This window comes from Vollenhovia emeryi, unplaced genomic scaffold (assembly GCF_000949405.1).
Source record: "Vollenhovia emeryi isolate VEMERY1.0 unplaced genomic scaffold, V.emery_V1.0 DF939159.1, whole genome shotgun sequence".
Lineage (NCBI taxonomy): Eukaryota > Metazoa > Arthropoda > Insecta > Hymenoptera > Formicidae > Vollenhovia > Vollenhovia emeryi.
The window spans coordinates 159,346-184,904 of record NW_011967207.1 but is presented as its reverse complement, the minus strand read 5'-3'; the positions used below and the strand labels follow the sequence as shown (position 1 = coordinate 184,904).

Here is a 25,559-nt window from a genome sequence, read left to right as displayed (position 1 = left end):
ACAACAGTAGCAGTATGGGACAAACATGATTCTATGTAGCCAATATCAGATGCCGGAGAACGAGGTGGCCGATAAATACAAACAATCGCAACTCGCTTACACCCAAGACGAAGAGAGACCGCCGCAATATCCACGCACGAGCCCGATGGGCACAACCCGAAATCCACCTCAGACAGGGCATATGAGCTATTTACATATATGCCGACTCCACCCCCACGCGAACAAGAGGCACGGTCTCTACGGATAAACGTATAGCCAGGAATGGCCACCAAGCCAGAATCAATCCTCTCGCGTAGCCATGTCTCACCGATCGCCAGTACATCCAGCTCGTGCAAGGCTATAAGATCCTTGATTAAAGAGAAGTGCGGGACGAGCGACCGGGCGTTAACATGGGCCACGCGAAACCTCGGTTCACGCGAGGGACGGGAGATCGGCGACCGTGAAGCGCTGGGTCGTCATGCAGGGCCCGCCGCATCAGGCAGCAGCACACAGTTAGAAGTCGCATCTCTAACAACCCGAAGCATAGACTCCGGCGAATCGTACCTATGAGAAGGCAAACCCTCCGCAAGTCGGAAATATGTGATTCCCCCCCTCATCCATACATGCCCGACCCCGTGACTCCGAGCCAGACCACGAGCCTCAGCGAGTAATGCACGCTCAGAAGCAGTCGCACGCTCATATAGAGAAACTCTGGTGGACGGCCACGAGTCATCGACATCAGCCGCCGAAAGATTCACCCGTTTACGCGCTCTAGCAAGAAGCTCATTGCGTCTGGCTATAGTAGAGAATCTCACAACGAGCGGACACGACAAGGAGTCACGCCCCGGAATACGAAAGGATGTTATGATTTCGGTGGAGGATAATTGCGGGGTCGCTCCAAGCGAGACTGAGATACGAGACATGGTGTCAGAACAATTCTCACTTTGTACGTCCGGGATACCAAATATAATGAGCTCCCTGTTTCTCTGTTCGCTTACGATACTCCTGGATTGTGAAGAGAGTCCGGTAGAAGAACCAGCAGGCATGGCCGAAGCGACGTCTGTCGGCCGAGAAGAAGATGCCAAGGCTGCCTCAAGTCGTACACAGCGCTCCTCCTGAGCACACTGTCGAGTTGACACAAGGTTGAGTTGAGTAGCCAGATCATCAGCGACACGTTTCAGTCTCTCAACAGCCTTCTCATTATCAGATAGTCGATGAAGAGCTCCCTCAATACAGGCTATTCTAGTATTAAGATCCTCCAATTTCAGACTGATACTCTCAATAGATCCTAGGCTAGTCTCAACTCCAGCAATTCTAGCGTCAAGAGATGAAATGGTATCAGTTAGAGTCGTCAATGCCATTTTTACCTCCGAGAGAGTAGCCGTGATGTTTGAGGAAGCATTTATAGAGTTCGGCGCATCGGTTGTATTCGATAAGAGATGTTGTGGAGACAGCTGAGCAGCACTGTCCTCCAGCGGAGGTACAGAGGCAGATCGAGATGGCATCAAGTCGGTAGCTGAAGCATCAGTCTGGGAAGATGCCCTAGGAGGAACGCTATTGTCTTTTTTGCAGTGCGTACATTTAAGCGTGCGAGAAAGAAAACGCTTACATATATAGCACTTCGGTTGGTTCATGTCAGTTAAAATAAAAATAAAATAAAAATAAAAATAAAAATAAAAATAAGACAAGATTGTTATTATCAGTTATTTAGAGATCGCAGAGAGAGTATAAATAGAAATAAATATAGGTATAACGCATCGACCTAGTGTGGATATTATTAACAACATATACAGACTTACAGATTTGAAAGACAAATAACGGACGTCGAGACGATTGCCACTGACTTAATATAATTTATGTGTTACATAGCAATTAAATAAGACTAGACCATTTGGGGCCAATAAATAAAAGTATATAGCAGTAGCACCTAATAATAACACTTATACGAATTGAGCACGCTCGCACGCTCGCCACTAGAAGCACAGACGCGATACAGCACTAAACCATCCCACCCGCCGCTCACCTCTCATGAACAGTAGATACACATATAAATCTAAGAAACTTGGCTTAAAAGGCCTATATCAGTAAGCAGAAGCTTACTTAGGATAGCTCTAATAATAAGAGAAAAGAAATAGACTACAAGTTAAATCGATAATACGTATATATGGAACAAAGAGACGATACCGCACAAGTAGGAGCGACAGGTAGCGATGTTTACACCACGAGATCTCACGAGAGACTGAATTATTTATGTAAATAACGCATAATAAAATCAATATTACAAATACATTGCACCGTGTCATTGTTGCAATGTTACATTGTAATCTGAGGGAGGACATTTCAATGTTGCTTCAAGCTTGCAGCAACGTTGCTGAAACATTTCGCAACCTCCATGCAATGTTACAATGTTGCAGTGAAAGGTGTATGCAATGTTTCTGCAATCTTTCGGTGCTATATGGGGTATTTCAAATGGAATTAAATATCTAGTTCGGTATCTATTCGCTAATAATTAAGTATTTGAATACCCAGTTATCTAAGTATTGGTTCGATGGATTGTCTCTTTGCTAAAATATTTTTACTGAATAAAAATTTATTATTATTTTTCGATGAACTTCAAAAATGTATTTAGAAAATAAACGAAAACTGCACACCTCCTGATTGGTAATAATAGATTTGATTTACTTTTTCGTACTTTAATTAACTGCATACTTTCTGTCCAAATTTAAACTTCTTATGGGTTGCAATGTAACAAATAACCAAATGCATATATATTCATCGACGGCTAGTTGTGGTCGACGAATCTACATTTAAGAAAATTGAAACACATATTTAGTTGTAAGATTTATTTTTAAATTGTATTAAAAAATCCGCTTGTTTTAATGCATTTCTGCACTTTATTTCCTTTCTTTTCTCTTCAAGGTTTGTTGTGTCGCTTTGCGTGCAAAAAATCGAAGGAAATGTAATTGAACGAACAGATGTATTATTGATAATCGACAATCATAAGTTGTTACGTTCACACAACGAAATGTCCAAATGGCAAAACATATGTACACACATCTAATATATAATTTACTCCAAAAGTACTTGCGTAATTGCTGTTTAACATAATACAATGTAGAAATTGCTGTGGACAGAAGAATAGTTGATAATTGTAATTTTTTATTTTTTTAAGCCAAATCAAGCCTCAAGACTCTCGAAGCTGTTGAAAATCCGTTCGTCTCCCTTGCTCGTGATCTTCAAAAACGGTAAAAACTTATTGAAAAAAAAACTATTTGCCTAGCATTAGATAATAGAAGAATTATAAAAGAGCAGTAACATTTTGCGTTGAGACATACATTTCTGCTAACCTTTATTTATCTTATATCAAGAAACTTGTACTTTGATTGAAGATACCGCGAAATATACTTTCTCAAAAAAAGAGAAAAACTATTATATAGCGAAATAATTTTCAAAAATTTACGACCACCACCGCACATCACACGAGAATGAAAAAAGGACAGAATCAGAAGAAGCAGAACATTTCTCCGATCGAGAAGACTTCAAAATCGTCGGCATTTTTTCGAAAGCTCAGCCAAATAAATGTCATTCTGCATGGCAAATCCGTTGCGTATCCAATAAACAAGTTTCACCGCGAGTTACAAGGTGCACTTGCAGAAAGCGTAGAAACGGACATTTTCAAACATCTAAAAGAGGTAACTTATCAAACGTCATTGGCATTTTTAACAATACATGTGACTATACGAATCTAAGGTTTATTTTTGTCAGGAAAATATTCGTATGTGAAGAAAATCCGATTACACTGTTCAACAAAAAAAATCACTTTTTGTGGAGTACAAGAATGAGAGAATCATTTCCTCGTTTTTTGAGTGCCAAATATGATTCTGTTTGCCGAATTGCTCTATTTCGTCATAATTTGGCACAATTTGCGTTTAAAATCACAAACAGGGTTATTTTAACACATTTCAGTACATTATAATCATGATATGTGCTGCATTGCAGAAGTTTTATGTCATAATTAAAGATGTTTAAAATAGTTTTACTCCATTAGCATCTAAAGATCTACGAGAATCTTCTCGTTTACCTTCGTCCGTGTGCATGTTTTTTTTATTGAACATTTACTATTAAATATATGATTAATAATACACATGCTTTAAATTCCCTAAAGGTACGGCTCTATTAAGGTGTAACGAGGGCACGTTTCGCGTGCGTAGGATATACGGAGATGGAAACTGCATGTTCAGAGCGATCAGCTACATTTTGTGGCAAAATGAGGAAGAGCACCAGTCGCTTCGAACCACGGTCAGTCTTCGACGATCAATATAAATATCATAATCATACAAGGCACAAAACACGACGTATAAAGAATATGAAAAATGTCAAAGGTCCATTACAATGAAGTTACAATGAGAGTCGCTTCCTAACAGAAAATACGAAGCTCACTTAGTTGAATCGAATACATTGCTGTATATTGCTACTTCCTAAGTATTGTTTTTTATTGCGCGATGCCGGCTTGACAAAAAATCAGGCAGTAATTGACATACGTCGTCGTACATAAGAGTCATGGATCATTTGGCAGGTTGTGCAACACATTAAGAACAATTGGCACGAATACGGCCCGTTCGTGATGGCCGAGTGGAACATTTCGGATTGTCAAGAGTACTATGATTACATGAGCCCAGTAGGCACATTCGCCAGCGAGCTAGAGTGCACCGTGGCCACGAAACTCTATCGCATGAATCTCTCGATCTATCGCGAACTTGCAGGCAGATACGAGCTCAAGCTGGTCTTCCATAATCGCGTAAACATCAACTATGAAACTGCGAGGCTCTTGTTCACCGGATGCACCGAAAACGGTCACTACGACGTCCTGTTACCCGATTCAATGTCAAGTTACTTTTTGGGCGAATAAATTATACTCTGTGACAATTAATCAACTTAAACAATAGTTAAAATAATTCCCACAAACGACCAACCAATATATTTATGAAATGTGTAAAACTATACACGCAATGAAATTTCATTAACAATTTCAATATATTTTACAAAAAACATCATGACTCAATAATGTACGAAATATTACTTTATTAAAGAGAGGTACAAACAGACATCAAGTATACGAACCTGCTGTAAGAAAATTATTGTGTAAAATATTGTTATTTCGGTCAAAATAAGGATACAGAAAATAATGAGTTCAGATAAAACTATTTTGTTTGAAAATTACATTAGCTTTCCGCGGAAAATCTACGAAAATTATTAGAACTGCAAATAAACGAGCAACTACATTCATAACATTCCCTTCAAAATATAAAGCAAATGAAGAACTTGAACAAGCGTAAGCAGATTAAATTTAAGCAGAAAGAGAAGCGACTAACTAATCGGAAATTGTGGAAAAGGAAAGACTACATGATGTAGAAATATCGGATCTAATTGGTGAATTGATTTTCTTGTGTCTTACTCCCCTTGTGTTTTCTTGCTTACATTTCTCTGCGTGTAATGTTTCAGCATGGTATATACTGCATTACAATGTAAACGTATTTCAAGTAGTTAAACATTTAATGAGAGTGAAAAATTTTGACAAGATAAATAATCACAGAACTACTATAATAATAATTTGTTTTAAATAACTTAAATAAATCTCATTTACATTTACGTTCAGATCTGATTTAAATTTGTTACCCTTAAATCAATTAAAAAGCTAAGCCTGTGTAAGTTTTGTGTGATCAAATTCATATACGGACACCAATAGCTTCTGCGATCAAATCAAACTTATTTTAAAACTAAAAATGCATTACTTTTTTACGATAGTTGCTGCACTATTATTGTAATGATTGTAGGAACGAAAATTAAAAAATAATTTTACTATAAGAAACTCTTACCATAGACTTTACTGCAAAGTTTTCACGTTTAATATATAAACTTTCAAGTAAGACCCTTATCTAAAACTAAACAATATATGAGAACACGCCAATGTGGGTCACAAGGCAAGATGTAGGTAACCCAACTTGCAAATCTTATATCTTTCTGAAAAATCGTGAATCTATATACCGTTTCTTTCCACATTAGTTCTATTTTTTGTATTGAATGCTAAATGTAGCATCAGAAAAATGCGAATTGCATTTGAAAAATAATTACCGATTCGAATACGTGAATCTGCTGACGATAATAATTCCACGTTGTAATATAAACTACGTTATGTCCAAAAAAGAAAATCGGCGCGTAGAACTAATGTGGAAAGAAACGGTATATAGATTCACGATTTTTCAGAAAGATATAAGATTTACAAGGTGGGCTACCTACATCTTGCCTTGTGACCCACATTGGCGTGTTCTCCTATATTGTTTTCACGCTTAGTTTGGCAAAATAAGTGCGCATGTACACAAATTAATGTAACTAACAGCAAGTGTCAAACAACGTACTAATATTTAGGTTTAGTGAAAACATTATCGGGGAGTCATATTTAGTATTATATCCTCTGTGATACTGACCAGATATAACAGTATAGAAAATGGAGAAACCACGTAGTTGGATGTGGAATCATTTCAGTAAAAGAAAAGGTTTTATAAAGTGCAATATTTGTGATAAGCTTTATACTTACAAAAGCGGTTGGAATCGTATGAAAATACATTTATACTACTCTCATAAGATATCAAATGAAGCAGATTATTTAGAGTGGATAAACAAGAAAGAAAACAACTCAGTTTGGAAGTATTTCTCGAAAGAAGACGGGTACATTGCACGTTGCAAACGTTGCGGCATAATCACTCATGCTTACCAGAATCAAACTTTAGAGAGACATGTGAAAACTCATCCAGAAATAGTAACCGCATTACGAGAAGAAATTGCTTGTACGTGGCTATCGGAGCATTTCACATTCACCAACAGCCATGCAACCTGCAAACTGCACGGGTGTGATTACACAATTGATATAATCAAAGGAGAACACCACTTAATATCTCATTTCAATTATTTTCATAAATATCATGAATATTCAGGACATGAAGTAAAATCTAAAGATAATAACGAAAATGGAATGATGCAATCTGTAAATAAAGAGAACTATACCGGCACTTATCCGCAACCAGGTGTAATGGCAGTGCAAATAAACAGAAAACGTAATTGGTTCTCGCAATATTTTACTAAAGTAGACAACTTTACTACTAAGTGCAATATTTGTAATAAAAATTTTAAATACCGTATCTCTACTTTAAAAGCACATTTATGTTTTACTCACAACATATTTCACAAACACGATAATTTTATCTGGAAAAACAAAATGGAAGACACCTTACTTTGGCGATATTTCTTGAAGGAAGACGGATTTATTGCACGTTGCAAATGTTGTGACAAATGCATTCGTACTTATACAGACGCAAATATAAAGAAACATATGAATACTGTTCATCCAGAAATAGCAACTGCATTAGGCGAAGAAATTACTTGCACCTGGTTATCGAGATATTTCACATTCAAAGACAATCGTGTAATTTGCAAACTCCAAGATTGTTCTTGCACTTTCTGTATATTTCAAGGATCAAATTACTTGAAGTTTCATTTGGAAAAATGTCATGGTATAAATAATCAAGATGTACAGCAAGAACAGATAATATCTGTTGTAAAGGAAGAACTGGAGATAACATCGGTTGTGAAAGAAGAACTGGAGATAACAACGGTTGTTAAGAAAGAATTGGACATAACAACGGACATGGAATAATACGACGATCTATGCATGAAAAAAATTATGCTTGCCAAAGATTTTATCACGACGATACATATTAGCACTCTTTTGGAAATCAAGAAGGTCAACTGAGGTATAAAAGTCTGACAATGAAATATTCATTTCTGTTATAAATTCCAAATTATTAATATATTTGGTTCAACAAATATATGAAAGCTTACTTTCGACAAAATTTAAAATTATTAAGTTATATAAACATTAGTTTAATATGTCATAGTAATTTTTTTAAACGTTATAATTAATTATTTTATTTTATCAAGTTTATATCATCCTATGTCGTCATTTATTTATTTATATCTATATAATCAATGATTGATACATATTCTCATGTACAGGTAACTGCACAGGTATTACGGATTTTTAATATTCATTACGATTGGACGCTTTATTTTTTAAGAAATGTAAGTACCTACGACCAGAATTACGATTCAATAATCAAATAATATCTGTACATGACTACAATGTACTATTATAATTCTGCATGACTACATTAGTAAATTTCTTATTCACTTTTTGTATACACAGGTCAGTGGACAGTTAGAATAAACGACAAAGATCTGAGTTTGAAATCTTTGGGCAATTATGTCTTCATAATACATACTTTGGAACCACAATATAATCTTGACACAGATATTAGAATATATCGCTAAATGCATGCACTTGACGAAAAATTATACGTTTTTAAAATTATACGACGTTGCTACAAAGTATAAGGCGATTTTATGATTTAAATATCAATCATCTAAGGAATGCAATTTAATTGCTGCTTGGTTTTTATTTACTTACTCATTAATATGTTTGTTACTTATATATCTTGATAATGCCTCATGTAATTCATAAATATTATTCAAGCATTTAGTTATAATTGTTGTGCTTATATTTGTTTGAAACAGGGTTGGGAAGTAACTCGTTACTTGTAACGAAGTTACAGTTACAGTTACTTCTTTTTGGTAACTTTAACTTAACTTCGTTACTTTCTCTACATCTGTAACTGTAACTTAACTCAGTTATATTTTTTCGATAACTAGTAACTAATTTAATAGTTATATTAACAGTTACTTTATATATTTTTTCAACCTCCACAGATCGCATTAGGCCTTGCATTTGCGCATAAACGCCTTTATCAATGCTTTTCAATTCAAATGCAGAATTAATATTTTTATTTTTATTGCAAGAAAGTAACTGCAAGGTAGCGATTCGTTACTTTTTGAGTAGCTGTATCTCTAACGCGTTACTTTTCAAAATTGCTAACTTGGAACTGCAACTATTAACATTTTTAGCGAAAACTGTAAATATAACTAGATATTATTATAAAGTAACTATCTCAACCCTAGTCTATTCTTTTTCTTTGGTGTAATCTCTGTTTGTAGAAAAAATAATATGAAGAATTAAAAATAATAAATAGGATAAGTTTTGCACTGTTGTATTTAATAAAATGTGAAGTTTACAAGTGATGATATAAGAAAAATGCCTAAACATTTTTACACGAACCTGTGTGACCGGAATGACATTATATGAAATATTAAAAAGTTAAAAAATGGTCTTATCGATATCTCTAATAGAAAAAACAGTTTAGACAAATATAGTACCTCGTGTAATTAAATATCTTATACATCTGATGAGAAGAATCGAGACGTAAGGACAATTTTTTTACATTTTTATTAACAAATAGCTTATTTTCCTAAAAACTACAAAAATTCTCTTTATGCTATAACAATGTACTATGATTATACACATGTATATTATGACATGCAACGATGCATAATTTTATAATGTGATTCGGCCTCGAATAATTAATTGGAATAATTCTTCTTCGCACAACTCGTGGGAAGACTCGTTGGACAAATTTCAAATAACTTTTGAAGGTTTTTGCTGTCCATCTCGAGGGAACTAGCTAACAGAAACCGCGAATTCCCACACTCGTGTCGGTAGCCGACTGGAATGCTTCACGCTTCATGAACAAGAACAGGATTTAAAAGGAATAATTGCATCCCCGCGTGTGAAGCCATTGTGAGACTGTCGTTATTGCACTATGGATCGCGTAGCTGAAATAAAAAGTCGCATTAAGTCAATTAGAAATCATATACATACATATATTATTACTATATCAAGAATTACATTTAACTGCCACAAAATAATGCAAAGATATTAATATGTTAACAGAGCAAAAAGGTAAACATAGTATATAAGTAAAAGTTATATAAAATGGTAATATTTTACATAATTACATATAAAATAATATTTTTTTATCGCACACGTGCGTACATTACTCTTTATTTATTAATTCCTTCAAGCTCAACTTGAATTTAATCTACATATATAACGTTTAGTATATCTCGCAATAATTATCGACTTATAATCGTTAGAGAACGACCACTTTACCTTATTTGATACATTATGTTCGAGCACCAATTAATGCTGATGCTGCACTGGCCCCTTCTGACCGCCTGTACAACCTCCTTGGCTACTTGCTGCTCTTTTCGTCTCGTCGAACTGCAATACAAGTTAATGATTCAAAGTTAGCATCGGGGAGCAGCGACGAATTTTCTTTGCTCTCTTTTCTTTTCGTGAGGAAGCTCACCCGCCTGCTGTCGTCGGTGAAATCGCGAGGAAAGTAAGATGGCTACTACGAGTGCCCAATTCCTGACACAAACTCTCCATCAGACCTACATGTAAATAAATCACGCACTATATTAACCGACGTTTATTGTTCACCGCACGATTTGACGGCTGGCTTTTATGATCGACTACACATACCGGCGATCGCCGCCCTCGAGCTCAAGTATACATCCTGGGTGGATGCAACCGGTGTGATTCCGACAATGTGCGCTCTGTCGCGTTGCAGCATGAATGGCAAAAATGCCAGAACCATCTGCAATAAGAAGGAAAAGAGAAGGAAAGCTGATCAACTTGTAAACTTATTACTCAACTGTTTGGCCGGGAATTTTTATTTTAATTTGTACGAATAATGAATCGCAATAAATTTATCGTTAAATTTCATACGTATATGTATCTGCCAGTTAAAATATCTGAAAACCGGATGTAATTACATATATTTTATTTTATTTCTGTCGTTGGCCAAATTTTCAAATTAAATTTTTCTGTATCAAAAATCTTGAGGCTTTAAATTTTTCAAAAGTTTTACTCTTTAGACTGCGGCTTGCTATCTCCTTCTCTTTATGGTTTGAATCTTATGGAGACTCGCGAGTGTTCAGTCTTGAGAGACGAATAAATTTTATCGCGACTGTTACACTGATTCCACGATAATTTCCGTTTCACGCTCGCCATAATTATCTTCTTTATCGGCTATTCTACTTTTTATTTCAGTTTGACCAATTCGCACTCTGCTTTATTGATGTTTTTAACAATTTTTTATTGTAATTTTCGAACTTTATTCGTTGTCTCACAATCAAATCACTGAAGAAGACCCGATAAATAGGTCGAAACATTATTTTCCACGTTTAAACCAAGTCTTCCGCGCTTATTGGCTCACATTGGCTTTCCCTCGTCGATTCTTTATTTTAAAAGTGAAAATAGATCAGCAACCTTCATTTCTGACCAATCATGTATTTCTAATATACAAATAGCATTTTCAAGCGCATTTTCTCTGCAGATTCTGCAATCCGCCGTGATATTAAAAAGTTAACGACCGGCCGTGATCGAATGTGACAAGACATGATTGCTTCAAGGACACAACTGTTGGCCGACGCTCACCCAATAATGGCTCATGAGTGTCGTATTGGCTGTATCGAAAATATCTTGATAAGGCTGCCCGGCGCAGGTCACTAGGACGTCGACGCCACCGACCTCATCCTCGACCTTCTTGGCGATCTCACGTATAGCATTACGATCCAGCAGGTTACATTCGTACGCTGCCATTGTCGGCCCTACATTCTCCCGCTCGTGTTCCCTATGGCCAGGCCCGATTCCCTTCACTTTGTTGCACCGCGATTTTAGCCTAGCAGTTATCTCCTCCGCGGATCTAAAGTCGTTATCCACGCAGATCACAGAGCATCCACCCCTTGCAAATTCCTCGGCGAGAGACTCGCCAAAGGTCGACGAGACACCTGCAATCTGTCGCAGGAAACATTTCTTTATTAAAAAAAAACACCTCGCATTGTCAAGACTGTCGAATTCTAAAGTGAATTTATTTACGACATTGTTTAATAAAAAAGTAGCTTCTTTCAAACACGAGAATAAGGTAATCATTTTCCGATTCCATTTATTAAATTATTGTATCACATTTTTTTTAAAGAAATCTACTTTTAAAATTGCAAAAAGAAGCTACTTTTCTGTCAGAAATAAAAGATTTTCCTCGCCAGTAAATATTTGTAACAACTGGCAGGTAGTTCATTAAATAAAATTGTTCTACAACATTCAGACCACCCTGATTGTGGTCCTTTTCAAATAATCGCAAAACAGGCTTTGTACCACTCTAGGTCCATAAAACGTTAACTATATAAAATTAGGGACAAACACTACGTTTGCAGACGCGCTGTAAAACACGTCCTGTAGTTATAGGACTCAACGGTAGATTCCGTAATTTTACAACTTCAATCTTTATTTAGTGGCAATTACGTGATTACATTTTTATTGAAAAAGTATAAAAAATTTGCCTCATTAATATTATTGTCTCCTTAATTTCTTTCGGTGAAATCTTACGCTAGATTGTTTGGATATAACATTTTTAAATAATAAATTATCTAGTTTCTATAAGTATCCATTTTAGTTGGCGCAATTTAATGATATCGTTACTTTTGTAGAGAAAATAAAAATGTTTTTTCTAATAAAATATATCCAAATAATTAAATTATATAATTCTTGATTGGATGGCTGGCATTTACGTGATGCACAATTGTATACTCGCTCGAAAAGAACCACAACCCGTAGCGGCTTGTAACTTCTCAACAATAAATTGATGCCAGTCGTGTCGAAAATTGTCTATTGATTAATTGTCTACTGGCGATATTAAAACTTACACTTGATAAAATTATAAATTAAAATCCACTGTTTAGTCACTGGTCAACGGAGCACGTCTGTACGGCGCAACAGACAATGCAGTGAGATAAAAAACCGGCGTCGCACGATGACTTTCTGTATGATTAACTGTATGCTAGCTTGTGCTTGCTCTTGTGCATACAAGATGCATTGAGCGCGACAGGCTAGCTTGTATGACTCTTATGTTTGCATTATTTCGTGCTCACTTCCTCGCGTGCACCAATCGGTGTGTCGGAAATGATCGCGTCATCGTTTCTAGAAAACAGAGAGGCAAATCGAAAACAATAGAAGTTTCTCTTTTCTTCCTTTTCTTGCATGCGTGTTGGGGACCATAGTGTTTCTTTCGAATTTTATACAGTTTACGGACCTGAGTAGAAGCAATACAAATCTGTTTTGCGATATTATTGGAGGAGGGCCACAATATTCAATGGCCGAAACGTTGTGGAACGAATTTGTTTAATAAACTACCCGCTAGTTGGGTCGTCCAATAATTTTTTCAATTTATTTCTATACATTATGGTGTATTAAAATTACGATACCTAAATAATATAATCATACTATAATATATAATCGTGCCAGAAAATTAATTTCGTCCAGTTTTCAATCCTAATTCGAATAGCACTTATCGCATTTCTCGTACGAATTGTATAACTCTTTTAAATTAATTGACTATATGAAATGTTAACGTTAATTATAAAAATATTAACAGTTGTGCGACATAAAGTAAATAGAATGTGTACGTACTAAAACTACATCGCCGCTCAAATCCCTTGGTGGCTTTGGCAGAAGAGACTTTATGATATCCAGGATGGCTAAGATATTAGAGATGACAGCGCCAATTAGAAATTCGGCACAAAGATAAAACAAGAAATTAATCGAGAAGCCTGTTCTTGAAGTTGCAATCACTGATTCGTCTGTAACTCGTAGCATCATCCACTGTAAAATAATGCAAATTAATTAATTTCTTATATATTATTTATCATAAGTTATCATTTGTTGCAATTTAATAAGCCTTGTCTAAAGTAAGTACAAATTTTCGTTATGCTTTTTATTTATCGATTTATTTATTAATGTTTAACATATATATATGATTATTATTATTTGTTACGATAAATAATAGAATTATAATTCGTCAAAACGCTATAGCAATAATTTTAACTATTACAGCGATATTGTCTCAAGATTATCACCGGAGTTGTCACAATTATTACATTTCTTATGTTTCCTTCCTTACTGCACTTACAAGTATCCATAAAAGATCCATAAAAGAATTTTTACCAACAAATCGTGCGAGCTCCTTCTCGTTACTAGAAGATATGACAAATTATACTTGTACTCTGTTGAAATCAATGCCTTTTCACACGAGAAAGTATCAACTTATGAGCAAGTGATTATGTAACGTGTAAATTTCTGTATGTCTACTACACGACGTGTAATGAAGAATGTAACGCTTTACAGACAAGCAAGCACCCCAAAAGATTTACGATCATCGCATCGAGACGTGAAAGCAAACTAATTAAACAGAAATAAGTCAGTTACGTCAGAGATTGCAGAGATTCCCTACGAATCGACGTACGTTCTAAATTAATCATACTTTTGGCCTATATTAGTTCTATATTGCATAAATAGAAAATTTTAATTGTATGTAATTATCGCCTCATTCTAGCGAAACGCGCTTGAGCAAAACGCTTCATATTGAGGTAATACTTCCTACTAAATACCATTCTTACTAAAGTGCTAAGTAATCATTTTCGTAATAACTTTTAATTTACATGTTTTTAACTTGAACTTGAACTTACTGCTATACGATTATAAAGTTAGTTTATGATGTAACGCGTAATCATCGTGTTTGATAGGAAAATGTGGCTAGCGCGGCAAACCCGGATATTCATTTGCATTATTTATTACAGCCATTACACGGCTGCGAAATAAATGTTTGCCTTCAACTCTATCTGATATTAAACCAGTATGATGAAAACACGCTAGGATCAGTAGCAAAACCAACAAAACTGCTAAATAACTCGTTATATAACGGATTAATATGGAACGTATTGACATTTTTACTGCGCAAAAAAAGAAGAAAGTTACAAACGCACGTTTCAAACTGCACGAAATAGAGCGCAACCTATTTAAGAATTGGTGAACCAACTTCATAAATCCAGAATTTATTGCACCTTGCTACTCTACTCATAATTAAAGCATTAATTTTGAAAATCTTAACATAAATAAAATAGTTTTAAATAATATTATTCATAAATAGCTATACTAATTCTAAACCTCGAAGAAATGAAATAATATTATGCCATCCAATATATAATATAATTTTATAATGGTATTACATTTTTATATTTTACAACTACGGTTACAATGTTACAAGCTACAAATATGTAGACAGAAGAAATTTAACCAATAAATCCCTAGTGAAAACAAGTTCTCGTAATATTCACAATATATTTTACGAATCTTTAAAAAGTTTTACTTTACGACAATGTCTAAGAAACCTTAAGCTTTCTCAGATTTTATAAATTTTCTTTAGAAATTGAGAAAGAAAAATTTTAGAATATTTTGGAATTCACGTAAGTGATTGTGAATGAAAAGGACGTAGTGACTTTCTCAACATTTGTTAAAAATGTGTTAATTTTGAAAAATCTGAGAAATCTTCTAAATCATTTTTCAAATTTGAAAAATCGTGTGAAGAGTTCTAAGAAAAGTTTCCATCCGAAATTACAGTATATAAAACTTCTTAACTTGATAAATTAATACGCGTACGAATGCGTACGAATGCTTGAACTAATTGGATGTATATTAAATTCAAGAAGATTCATAGCGTTGTGGTTAAACAAACCATAAAACTGCCACTTCGTCCTTTTTCTGTTTGAACAACACGAAACTTTGGTTGCGCCGTATTTCGACATCAACACGACAAATAATAAAACGCGATATTCAACTTCGTGCCTGCCTAAAATTATGATAACCTAAATTAAATTATTCATTGTTACATCAGAAGTTACTGTTAACCACAAAAAATTTATCATTCACTACTGTATCATAGTAATTTTGTGTATTCGAATTTGATCTAAGAAATGTTCTACAATCGTTTCTTAGTACTTTTTACTCAAACCTTTAGAAAACTGTCGATATAAATAACATGTAATAATTTTGTAGTCACGTAAAAATATGTAATTCTCGACGCAATGTAATTTCGGTATTAAAAATGCACTATCGCGCAATTGAAGTCTAATTTCCAGTACACTAAGGACTGGTTTTTCATTTTCTGGTTAAATGTTAACCAGAGATTAGTCGATTACCTGTCTCTTTTTAGATAATAATAAAGAAAAGGTTGGAGAGTCGACCAATCTCTAGTTAACAGTGAATGTGATGTGAATTTTGGCGAAACAATGGATACGACAGAAGTCATGAGGATATAAAGTGGTAATCGAATAGAGGTTTAATATTCATAAATATCACCGGGTTGGTCCGTTTATATTCTGCTAAAGCGTCCGTTTTCACGCCATTTATTGCCGTTTCACTTGTTTATTCGCAAATGAAACGGAATATTAGATATATGTATAAGTAATACAAGCGAATGACTCATTGTAAAAACCGCGAAAATATGGGGAAACGTTTACAGGACACAATAACAGTGCGCGTAAATAACGCAACACGTAATCATAACTGCAACGCCATAAATCTGGCGCGGTGTTTATAGAGCGAATGCTATTTATCGTATTACATAACTTGTATTCTCTATGGGCGCACTACTTTCCACCGGGTAAGAGTAGGCAAAATCCAACAGGGTTTGCCTATCCGACCCACACTTGTTGCAATCACATATCTGTTACCTGTTATATAATAATCTTGCTATACGCAAATGAAATTAAAGGCTACTGTTTGCTACCTAAATATAAAACTCGTCCTGAAACTACTTTCCGTGGGCAATGACGAATGTTGATATAACGCATCAAAGATAAATTAAAAATAAATTTAATTGATTTTCTAATTAGTGTTCTTTTCCTAATTAATAAGGTTATAATTAACATTGCATGGGAATGACAATTTTTTAGTTACATTACAATTATTAATGCGAAATGTCAATACTCGCTGCAAAATTCTCACGAGAAAGTCAAAATGCAAGTATGGATGGAACTTAATGCGCCTTAAAGGCATTAATTACGATATTATCGCTTTATTGATTGAGGCTGAGTCAAAGGAAATTTGAATTTTTTCACGATCTACGTAGAGATTGATAGGTGATTATATCTCACAATGCAAGTAATTGTGCAGCCCAGGGCCGCGTCGAGCTATCTTCGAAGTTTCCCCTATGTACATACAAACTCGATGTACAATCTAATTTACACACTCACTAATTTGTCTTGAAGTAAAAGAAAATAGAAAAATGTATACTAAGCTTTGATTTCTGCATTTCACGACAAACATTAGTCATCAACTTTTTGAATTTCGAGTTTTTAAAGAACAGACAGGAATCAAATCTCCGAAACAAACTTCTTACGTAACATGTCTTACGACACAGGCGAATCCAGAACCGATTATCTACTCTTTGTATTTATTCTCCAATTGTGCCCAATTGCCAATCAAGAAATAATAATTATATTATTTAATTAAATTAATATCGTTAATTTAAATTTATTATATTGTTAAATGATGACCGATTATATTATTAAATATTAATTATATTGATAAATGTTGCCGCATACTTGGAAGAACACGAGAACAAAGCCGAGTAAAGGTAGGATGTCGTAAATGTTTGCCAATAGCACAAAGAAACGCAGTAGTTACTAATAAATATTGCGTGCTTAATCGACTGTATATGATGCATTATTCTCACGCTTCGTAGAGGCGTATAATGTGTACTCCGCTCAATTAGAATTCATATTTGTGGTAAATTAAAACAGAGATTTATGATACAAAGTCATCTGAATAATAGCGTGCATTTTTTTAAAACCAGTTTGTTGACGTCAGCATGTTTCCAACACATCACACAGAAGCCACTTTATTTGCAGAAGCACGTCAAGTTTTATCGTTCGTACAAAGTACGAAGTTATATGTATATTGAAAATATCTACTATTCTTCTCTTCCTAAATAAAAAAAAAGCGTGTTAAGTCAATAGTCGAAAGTCTGGAAGTATTGTCGCTTTTCCGAGATGCTGATTGGCTGTCTCGCTTGTGCGATACGACATGCTTGAGATATTGTGTTATTTGCAGCTGTCAAACCATGCGAATTTTTAGAGAGAGCAAATGGCGCGTGCGAAGCGCGCGCTTGTATTATCCAGTTTAATAAAAATCAAATAATTAATGAAAAATTTATACACGAAAGAAAGATTAACAGCGCTAATTTAATTAAAAATAATCTTATTAATTTAATTATAGTATTAAATGTAACATTTAATAAAATAATAAATATCTTTATTATTTTATTAAATCTTACAGAAAGTACAGGCGTAAATTGTCCCTTGACATACCTATTTTAGCAGATTATCCACGTTTGCACTTTTTATAACGTAAGTCCGCATGTAGCACGATACAGCGGTCTCACTATCGCGCGGAATAAATGCGCCTAGAACGAGAAACGTTACCACGAGGGACGCGTAGATCACTGGATCACGTAGGATTTCCAAGTCACTCGGCAGTTTCGTGAACAGTGGGGAACGTGAAGGAACAACAGTTCCGCGAATATGCAACGGCGACGTCAGTGGTCAGAACGCGAGAGTCGCTTGAACTTGACTGAACACTTGAACAGTAAAATGTACCGAGAATAGTCGAGGTATAAGACCCAACCAAGGTCGCTGGCGTCTTTGTCATTTTCTTGGCCTCGTTTACGTATTTCTTTCATTCGTCGCTCGAGTGTCATATTCTTAGAGTAAATAATGCTGACAACATTTGTCAAACGGCCACGAGTAACGATTTTTCACCTTCATTTCATTATGCATCTAGATTTTGCACATAATTAAAATTTTTGATTCGACACAGGGCTATCTTTTAGTACTACTATTCTCAGGTAATGCTGATAATGTTGACACAATTGTAATTATTTTACATTTGCACTTGCGATACAAATTCGTAGATTTTATAAATATTTCACTGCTCGTTTACTAATGAAGCATTAGACGGTTTTTGTTTTGTGTAAAAAGTTAAATTTGTGAAAGGTTTTTGAGAAAACTGTCCACGTAGAAATTGCGAGTGTATAATATGTCCGAGAAAGATTTGAATGGGTTTGGAAGATATTCATTTAACATCGTGTTTCCTGAAGCAATGCTGTCCCATGTTTTATTTCGATTACGTTTCGATTATGTAAATATTCGTGCCAAAAAATACCATAAAATTGCATTTTACGACTACGTGGCTGCACAAATGTAGAAAAGATTTCTATGCGTATATACAATTAGTAGTTACATCGACATCCTTTTTTTTTTACTAGATTGAAAGGTTCTTTCACAATCGTAAATGCTTTGCCTCTTACATTGTAATGTAAATTCACACACAGTTACCAGTACGCTTCCACTTAGTCGCGATTTAATTAGATTGTGCAAAGATGCTCTATAAGAAATTGCACAATTTGCGCATTATACACATATAGAAACGTAAAGAAAAATAAGATAAATTTATGCAATACCATTTTTGCACAATTGATTGTATCAATAACGTCTTGTAATATTTATAATCAATAAAACAAAATTATAAGTTACAGACACAGATTATACGTTACGTACGTAGGAAAATTATGTGACGATGTCAAAATGCTCGTTGCCTGCGTAACAGGAAAATAAAACCTTCTAAGTTTAGACACATGACGTACATAAAACGACATCCTGATTTTATAGCGGGACCAGTTTCGTCTACTGTTTAAAGTCAAGCCAATCATTTCTCACTGGGATGCTTCTTGTATTTAAATATAATATAGTATACTCTCGTTCTCATTTTAAAAGAGTGCACATTTTGCTAAATATTGCTAAATATAAAGTGTCGATTGAATGATCTTTTTCCAATATCGATCAGTTCGCACAAAAAGCTATTGTATTTAATGAGTAATATTTTTAATTTACATAATACTCTTCTTTCTCCCTGACCTTGCCGCATTATCAATCGTTCCAAGAAGTTGTCTGCACCTAATGTACAATATTTGTAAGAAATATACTAAAGTTATATAAGCTTCCACTCCTGTGCAAATTGTCGTATACTTAAAGTTACAAGGTAAAATTCGCGTAAACACGGACAAGGCTCATTATTAATATTGATCTCGAGCCAAGAATTCAATCATCAAATTACGCATGAACAAAAACTCTGTACGTACGCACATTCGGGTACGTTAAATGACGCATGTTGATATCGAATAGCGAAATTATGCCACGAGAAACTTGCCATTAGGAGTAATGACGCGGAAGGAACGTGGGTGCGCTCGAGCGATGTAATTTTTACAAGATCCACGTAACCACGGTGTAAATCGATAAAGATGTATTTCGTGTACTGACCGAAACTAACAAGTTTAATTACATAATACAACGAGCCGACAATAATAGGGTGATTGTGACTGCACACTTGATACATTTCGAGTTTACTTTCTAAAAGAACGGTATACTTTTCCACCCGACATGTTCCAGAGCGAACATCGGGCCTCTTACACCAGCATGTTTATACAAACACACATGGTGGAAAAGTAAAAGTATAATATATCCCATACAGCGTAGACATGGTTGCAGTTACATTGCAGAAACGTTACGATCTTGCAAATTGCAGTGCAATCTTGCAAAGACATTGCAGGGACATAAAATTGCAAACTTTCGATAGCAATATTGCAGCGATGTTTCAAAAATAATAAAAATACTATATTTTCTATTTAAAAATTTTTTCTAATTACGAGAATTTTATAATGTTATTTTCGTTGATACCAATAATTTATAAGTACTTGATCAGTGCGGTGTTGCCTGCAATCTCCATCTATTGCGAAGCGACATAATCTCCTTAGGTTGCTTCGCAATAGCTTGCTGTGTATTGAAAAAGGCCCGGATGCATATGTAATTAGTAAATTCTCTGCTTATGTACAACAACAACAAATTATTCCAAAAATATTGCACTGCAACATTGCTATAATGTTGCACTGCAATCTCTCTGAGGGCGGACATTTCAACGTTGCTGCAACGTTGCTTTTTTCAATTTTCCATGAATTTTCCATGAATCTCAAGACTTTCTTAAAAATCCCAATAAAGTCCGCACCCAATTGCCACATTAGTAACTGATAAAAAACGCAGAGAAAATATATATTTATTAATTCAATAATAAATTTACTACATACTTAATGAATATACTACGATTAACAGATGTGATATACTACAAACAGACTTTCTCGTTTCATCCGTTATGTAAATATCTAATAAAAAAAAGTATAAGTGCACCTTTACTGTGCATAATCTCTAAGTTTTGTACTCTCTGAGCATATCAAATCTAATCTCGAATTCATTGCGTCTCTTTCCTTCTGCTTTCGATCGACATCCGCTAAAAAGTCTAATATCAAACGCATCACGCTCTCCGGAAGAATTCTGAAGAAGAAGAAACGTAAAAAACGAACGTTTATGACTTAGATAACAATACAAATTTGATTATGAAATGGATGATAACTGCGCGGCTTTTAACACTTTCGATATATACCTGTTGATTACATTCAGAGAAAAGAGACTTCGCGGTATTGAATATTCCGTATCGTTTCTCCGTATCGCTTTAATTATCTCTCGGGCGGCGTATTCTGGTGTCACGACGCCAAAGATATAAGGAAATCTGTAATTGATTCTAAATTAAAGTTTATTTTTAATCCATTATCATCACAGATAGAAAACAAGTAAATTATCGAGCACTGTTGTAAAAAAATTATGTTACATCATATGGACAAAAAATTTGTCTCCATATAATAATTTTCTTGTCCATTTTACACTTAAAGTAATCACATTTTGTTATTGAATTATAAAAAAAAATCAAACAGCGACACAATAATGTCACTTAAAGCAATAACGTTGATTACGGTAATGTAATTATTTTATGTGTAAACTTGAGAGGAAGATTGTTAAATGGAGGCAAGTTTTTATTATTAATTAATTAATAAACGGGTTTAAACCTGTACTTCGAAGATGTAGTCTGTGTGAGATATTTTTCTGCTATGAGAAAAGAGAGGTAATAAAGTTTTACTCCGAGTAACACATTATGATTTCTTTCAAGTCCGCAATCTTAAGCGTTTCCTTTTATAATTATTGCTCATTATAATTGGAAACAAAGATTGGAAATTGCCGAAGACAGTGAATCATAGACGCAACAATTTCCTTCTAATCTCATTATTACTTCATAGATTGGACCGTTCCACTTACTGCGCGCTAATTACATTCCATGCAATTACACTAGGTTACGGTGGATAAAGACAATTCGTTTCGTAAATGCATACAATGCTCGCGTGCAAATTATCGCGACTAGGCCGGAAGAGGTCTGCGCGGAAACGTTATTTCGTCATGGATATCGTCGTTGTATACTCGTTAAAAAAAGTACTTGTTTAATTAATAACACCATGAGTACAACCGCATGCGATGCATAATGAGTGAGACATAATTACATTGCGTGTACATTAGACTTGCGTGTTATTTGTCTGTTACTTCTCACAAAGCGTCTATTACTCGAAATAAAGTGTCTTTTCACCTGTATTCAGGATCCTTCGCTAATCCTGTGTCAACGTAGAACGGATATATCGTCGTGAAATGGATGTTAGGTTTCCTCTCATTCAATCGTACTTCCTCGTGAAGGGCCTCCATAAGTCCTACAAATTAAACTTAATAAAATCCTTGATTTTTATTGACCCTATCTGGCAATTTTAATAATACAGAAAATCTGTATTATTAAAATTGCCAGATACGGTCAATAAAAATCACCGATGTTGTTAATTACTGCTGGCGACTTTTAAAAATATTCTCATTAGTTGATTAATAAAATCCCCTCCCCTCCAAATCGAAGAAACATATCGACGAAGATACCTCTCACGGCAAATTTTGATGAGCAGTACGCCACCTTCTGCGACACCCCGTAAATACCACACATACTACTTATCGCTACTATGTGACCGCTCCCTTTCATCAGCATCGTAGGCAGAAACGCTTCTATCGTCTATTTAAGATAAAAGTTTTAATTACTGTAAATTAATTTACCTCTCAAAAATTGCTGTTTACCCATACAGCACAGATTGTTGCAGTTACATTGCAGAAACGTTACAATCTTGAAAATTGCAGTGCAATCTTGCAGAGACATTGCAGAGATATAAAATTGCAAATTTTCGATAGCAATATTGCAGCAATGTTTCAAAAATAATGAAAATACTATATTTTCAATTAAAAATTTTTTTCTAATTACGAGAATTTTATAATGTTATTTTCGTTGATACCAATAATTTTACTTGATCAGTGCGGTGTTGCTCGCAATCTCCATCTATTGCGAAGCGACATAATCTCCTTAGGTTGCTTCGCAATAGCTTGCTGTGTATTGAAAAAGGCCCGGATGCATATGTAATTAGTAAATTCTCCGCTTATGTACAACAACAACAAATTATTCCAAAAATATTGCAGTGCAGCATTGCTATAATGTTACACTGCAATCTCTCCGAGGGCGGACATTTCAACGTTGCTGCAATCCTCCAGAAACGTTGCAGCAATGTTGCGCAACGTTGCTGCAATATTGCAATCTTGCAATGTAACATTTCTGCAATCTTCCTGCAATCTTTCTGTGCTGTGTGGGTAATAGACATACTAATGAAATTCTGATTAAAAGATATTTATAAGAACGTTATTTAATCTAATTGAACTTTACGAATGTACGTAAATGGATTATTATGGTTAAATGTCATTCATTCAGGATAATTGTGAAGCCACACGCGTTTAAAGCGCAAAATTATTTAATAGATATTCGATTAAATGAATATAAGTGAAGAATAAATTTTTAATGCACACCCAAAAGTTTGAAAGTACGTTAACGTCAAATGTCCTCTCTACGTCGTCCGGATCAAGACTCGAGAATGACTTATGGTATAATACAGCCGCATTGTTAATGAGTATCGTCACATCCGGCACACCGACTTTTCTCATCAGTCTCACCGTCTCGCGCACTTCCAATCTCTTTGAGACGTCGACCACAAAACCGTAAACCTAAAAGTACTTACAGATATACCCGTGCCTTTTTATTGGCGCCTGTCATAGTCATGTCTTTCCTCGGGAAAAATATTAAAAATTTGAAAACAAAATGCAAAAATTTAACAAACAGTTAAATTAAATACAGGGCTGGAAAAGTTATTTTATAAAAGTATCTAGTTACAGTGTTTTTTCGCTAAAAATGTAACTAGTTACAGTTATAAGTTACCAATTCTGAAAAGTAATGCGTTACAGTTACAGTCACTTTCTTGCGATAAAAATAAAAATATCAAATTTGCATGTGAATTGTAAAGCGCCGATAAAGTTTATGCATTAATGTAATGCAAAGCCCAATGCGATCTGTGGAGGTTTAAAAATATATAAAGTAACTATTGAACTAGTTATCGAAATAGTTATCGAAAAAATGTAACTGAGTTAAGTTACAGTTACAGATGGAGAGAAAGTAACGAATTTAAGTTACGAGTCACCCCAAAAAAAAGAACTGTAACTGTAACAAGTAACGAGTTACTTCCCAAACCTGATTAAATATATACTTACCTCTCCGCCATTTTTTGACACTTCTCTCATTGTTGATCGATTGCCATCAATATCGTTATCCCAACAGACAATGATACAACCCATCGAGGATAACTGAATGGCTAATTCGCGGCCGATTCCATGGCCGGTTCCAGTAATCTAATTTCAATGTTAACAAAACTTTTGCGAAAGAACATGGTGTAGATTTGAAGGATTTAAAGCTATTGCAACATTTTGACCAATTTAATGAAAAGCGGAACTTACGAGAACGGTTTCTCCTAGTAAACGTTTCATGGAACACGGTAAAATCATTCTGAAAGTTGCAATTATCATCGCCAGACTTATCCTGGCTGACAAAAGAGACAGATCCAGAAACAGTCGGTGCAATTTTATGTCTTTGAAAATACGTTGGATAATGCCCATCTTGGAATGGTTAACAGTTATACCTAAATAAGCCGACTTGATAATAAATTAGAGAAGAAATTAAATTCATTAATCATCATTACAATGTCCGTCTCGCTAATTAAAAATTTCACATTTAATTGTGCGACAAGAAAGAAACTTCTCCAAAACAGTAAAATTATTTCAATCCCGATAATTGCCGTTTCTTGAGGAACTTAACAAATTTCATGTTGGATTTGATAAAATTTCCCAAATAGAGATGGAAAAAATGAATGTATAAATCCGCTCATAAATCTCGCAAGCGCACCGCGATCTCGTGACGCAAGCCTCAGCAGACCGTGTGTTCGCCGATCACTTTCCTTCCTACTGCGTCGACGGTGGGGCGACCCGTTTATTTAAAAATCTCGAAAACTGATGACGCAGTTCTAAGAACACTGTGTCGTCGGACTAATGACAGCTCGTAACCATGACAGCGATATGTGGATTTACAATATCAATCGCAGATCGACTCGAAAATTACTCTTTTTTTCTAATATTCTATAACAATTTATAGACAAATTGAATTAATTTAATTAGACTCATCGATAAAACTAGTGGCTCAGGCTGTTTTTAATGAAATTATACCTGTCAACTTTTAGCAAATAACACAATCTCCGCTGATTATATCATTTCGTAATATTTTATCAAATTTTGACGTTCTTGACTTTTGCAATTTAAAATTCGAAATTTTTGGAACCTTGCAA

General features: G+C 34.8%; 3 protein-coding genes across 4 annotated transcripts; 1 reads left to right on the top strand and 2 right to left on the bottom strand.

Annotated features, from left to right (window-relative positions):
- Positions 1-3,446: 3,446 nt before the first annotated feature.
- LOC105564888 lies at positions 3,447-4,888 on the top strand. Its single transcript, XM_012017650.1, has 3 exons — positions 3,447-3,671; positions 4,145-4,278; positions 4,556-4,888. The coding sequence occupies exons 2-3, from the start codon at positions 4,213-4,215 to the stop codon at positions 4,886-4,888; spliced, it is 399 nt and encodes a 132-aa protein (XP_011873040.1). The 5' UTR covers positions 3,447-3,671; positions 4,145-4,212.
- A 4,464-nt stretch (positions 4,889-9,352) lies between these two features.
- LOC105564783 (estradiol 17-beta-dehydrogenase 11-like) lies at positions 9,353-18,473 on the bottom strand. The gene is made up of 7 exons (XM_012017438.1): positions 18,193-18,473; positions 13,457-13,648; positions 11,429-11,788; positions 10,472-10,586; positions 10,296-10,380; positions 10,097-10,207; positions 9,353-9,759 (listed from the first exon to the last, which is right to left on the bottom strand). Exons 2-7 carry the CDS (start codon positions 13,643-13,645, stop codon positions 9,687-9,689), a joined length of 933 nt encoding a protein of 310 aa, XP_011872828.1. The 5' UTR covers positions 13,646-13,648; positions 18,193-18,473; the 3' UTR covers positions 9,353-9,686.
- A 2,401-nt stretch (positions 18,474-20,874) lies between these two features.
- Positions 20,875-25,175, bottom strand: LOC105564781 (short-chain dehydrogenase/reductase family 16C member 6-like). 2 transcript variants are annotated; one of them, XM_012017437.1, is made up of 8 exons: positions 25,124-25,175; positions 24,679-24,860; positions 24,436-24,573; positions 23,701-23,895; positions 22,735-22,864; positions 22,403-22,520; positions 21,374-21,499; positions 20,875-21,264 (listed from the first exon to the last, which is right to left on the bottom strand). In XM_012017437.1, exons 2-8 carry the CDS (start codon positions 24,835-24,837, stop codon positions 21,123-21,125), a joined length of 1,008 nt encoding a protein of 335 aa, XP_011872827.1. In that variant the 5' UTR covers positions 24,838-24,860; positions 25,124-25,175; the 3' UTR covers positions 20,875-21,122. The 2 variants fall into 2 exon arrangements, with proteins under 2 accessions (XP_011872827.1, XP_011872826.1); XM_012017436.1 differs by lacking the exon at positions 25,124-25,175 and having other exon boundaries at positions 24,679-24,980.
- Between the last annotated feature and the right edge of the window lie 384 nt (positions 25,176-25,559).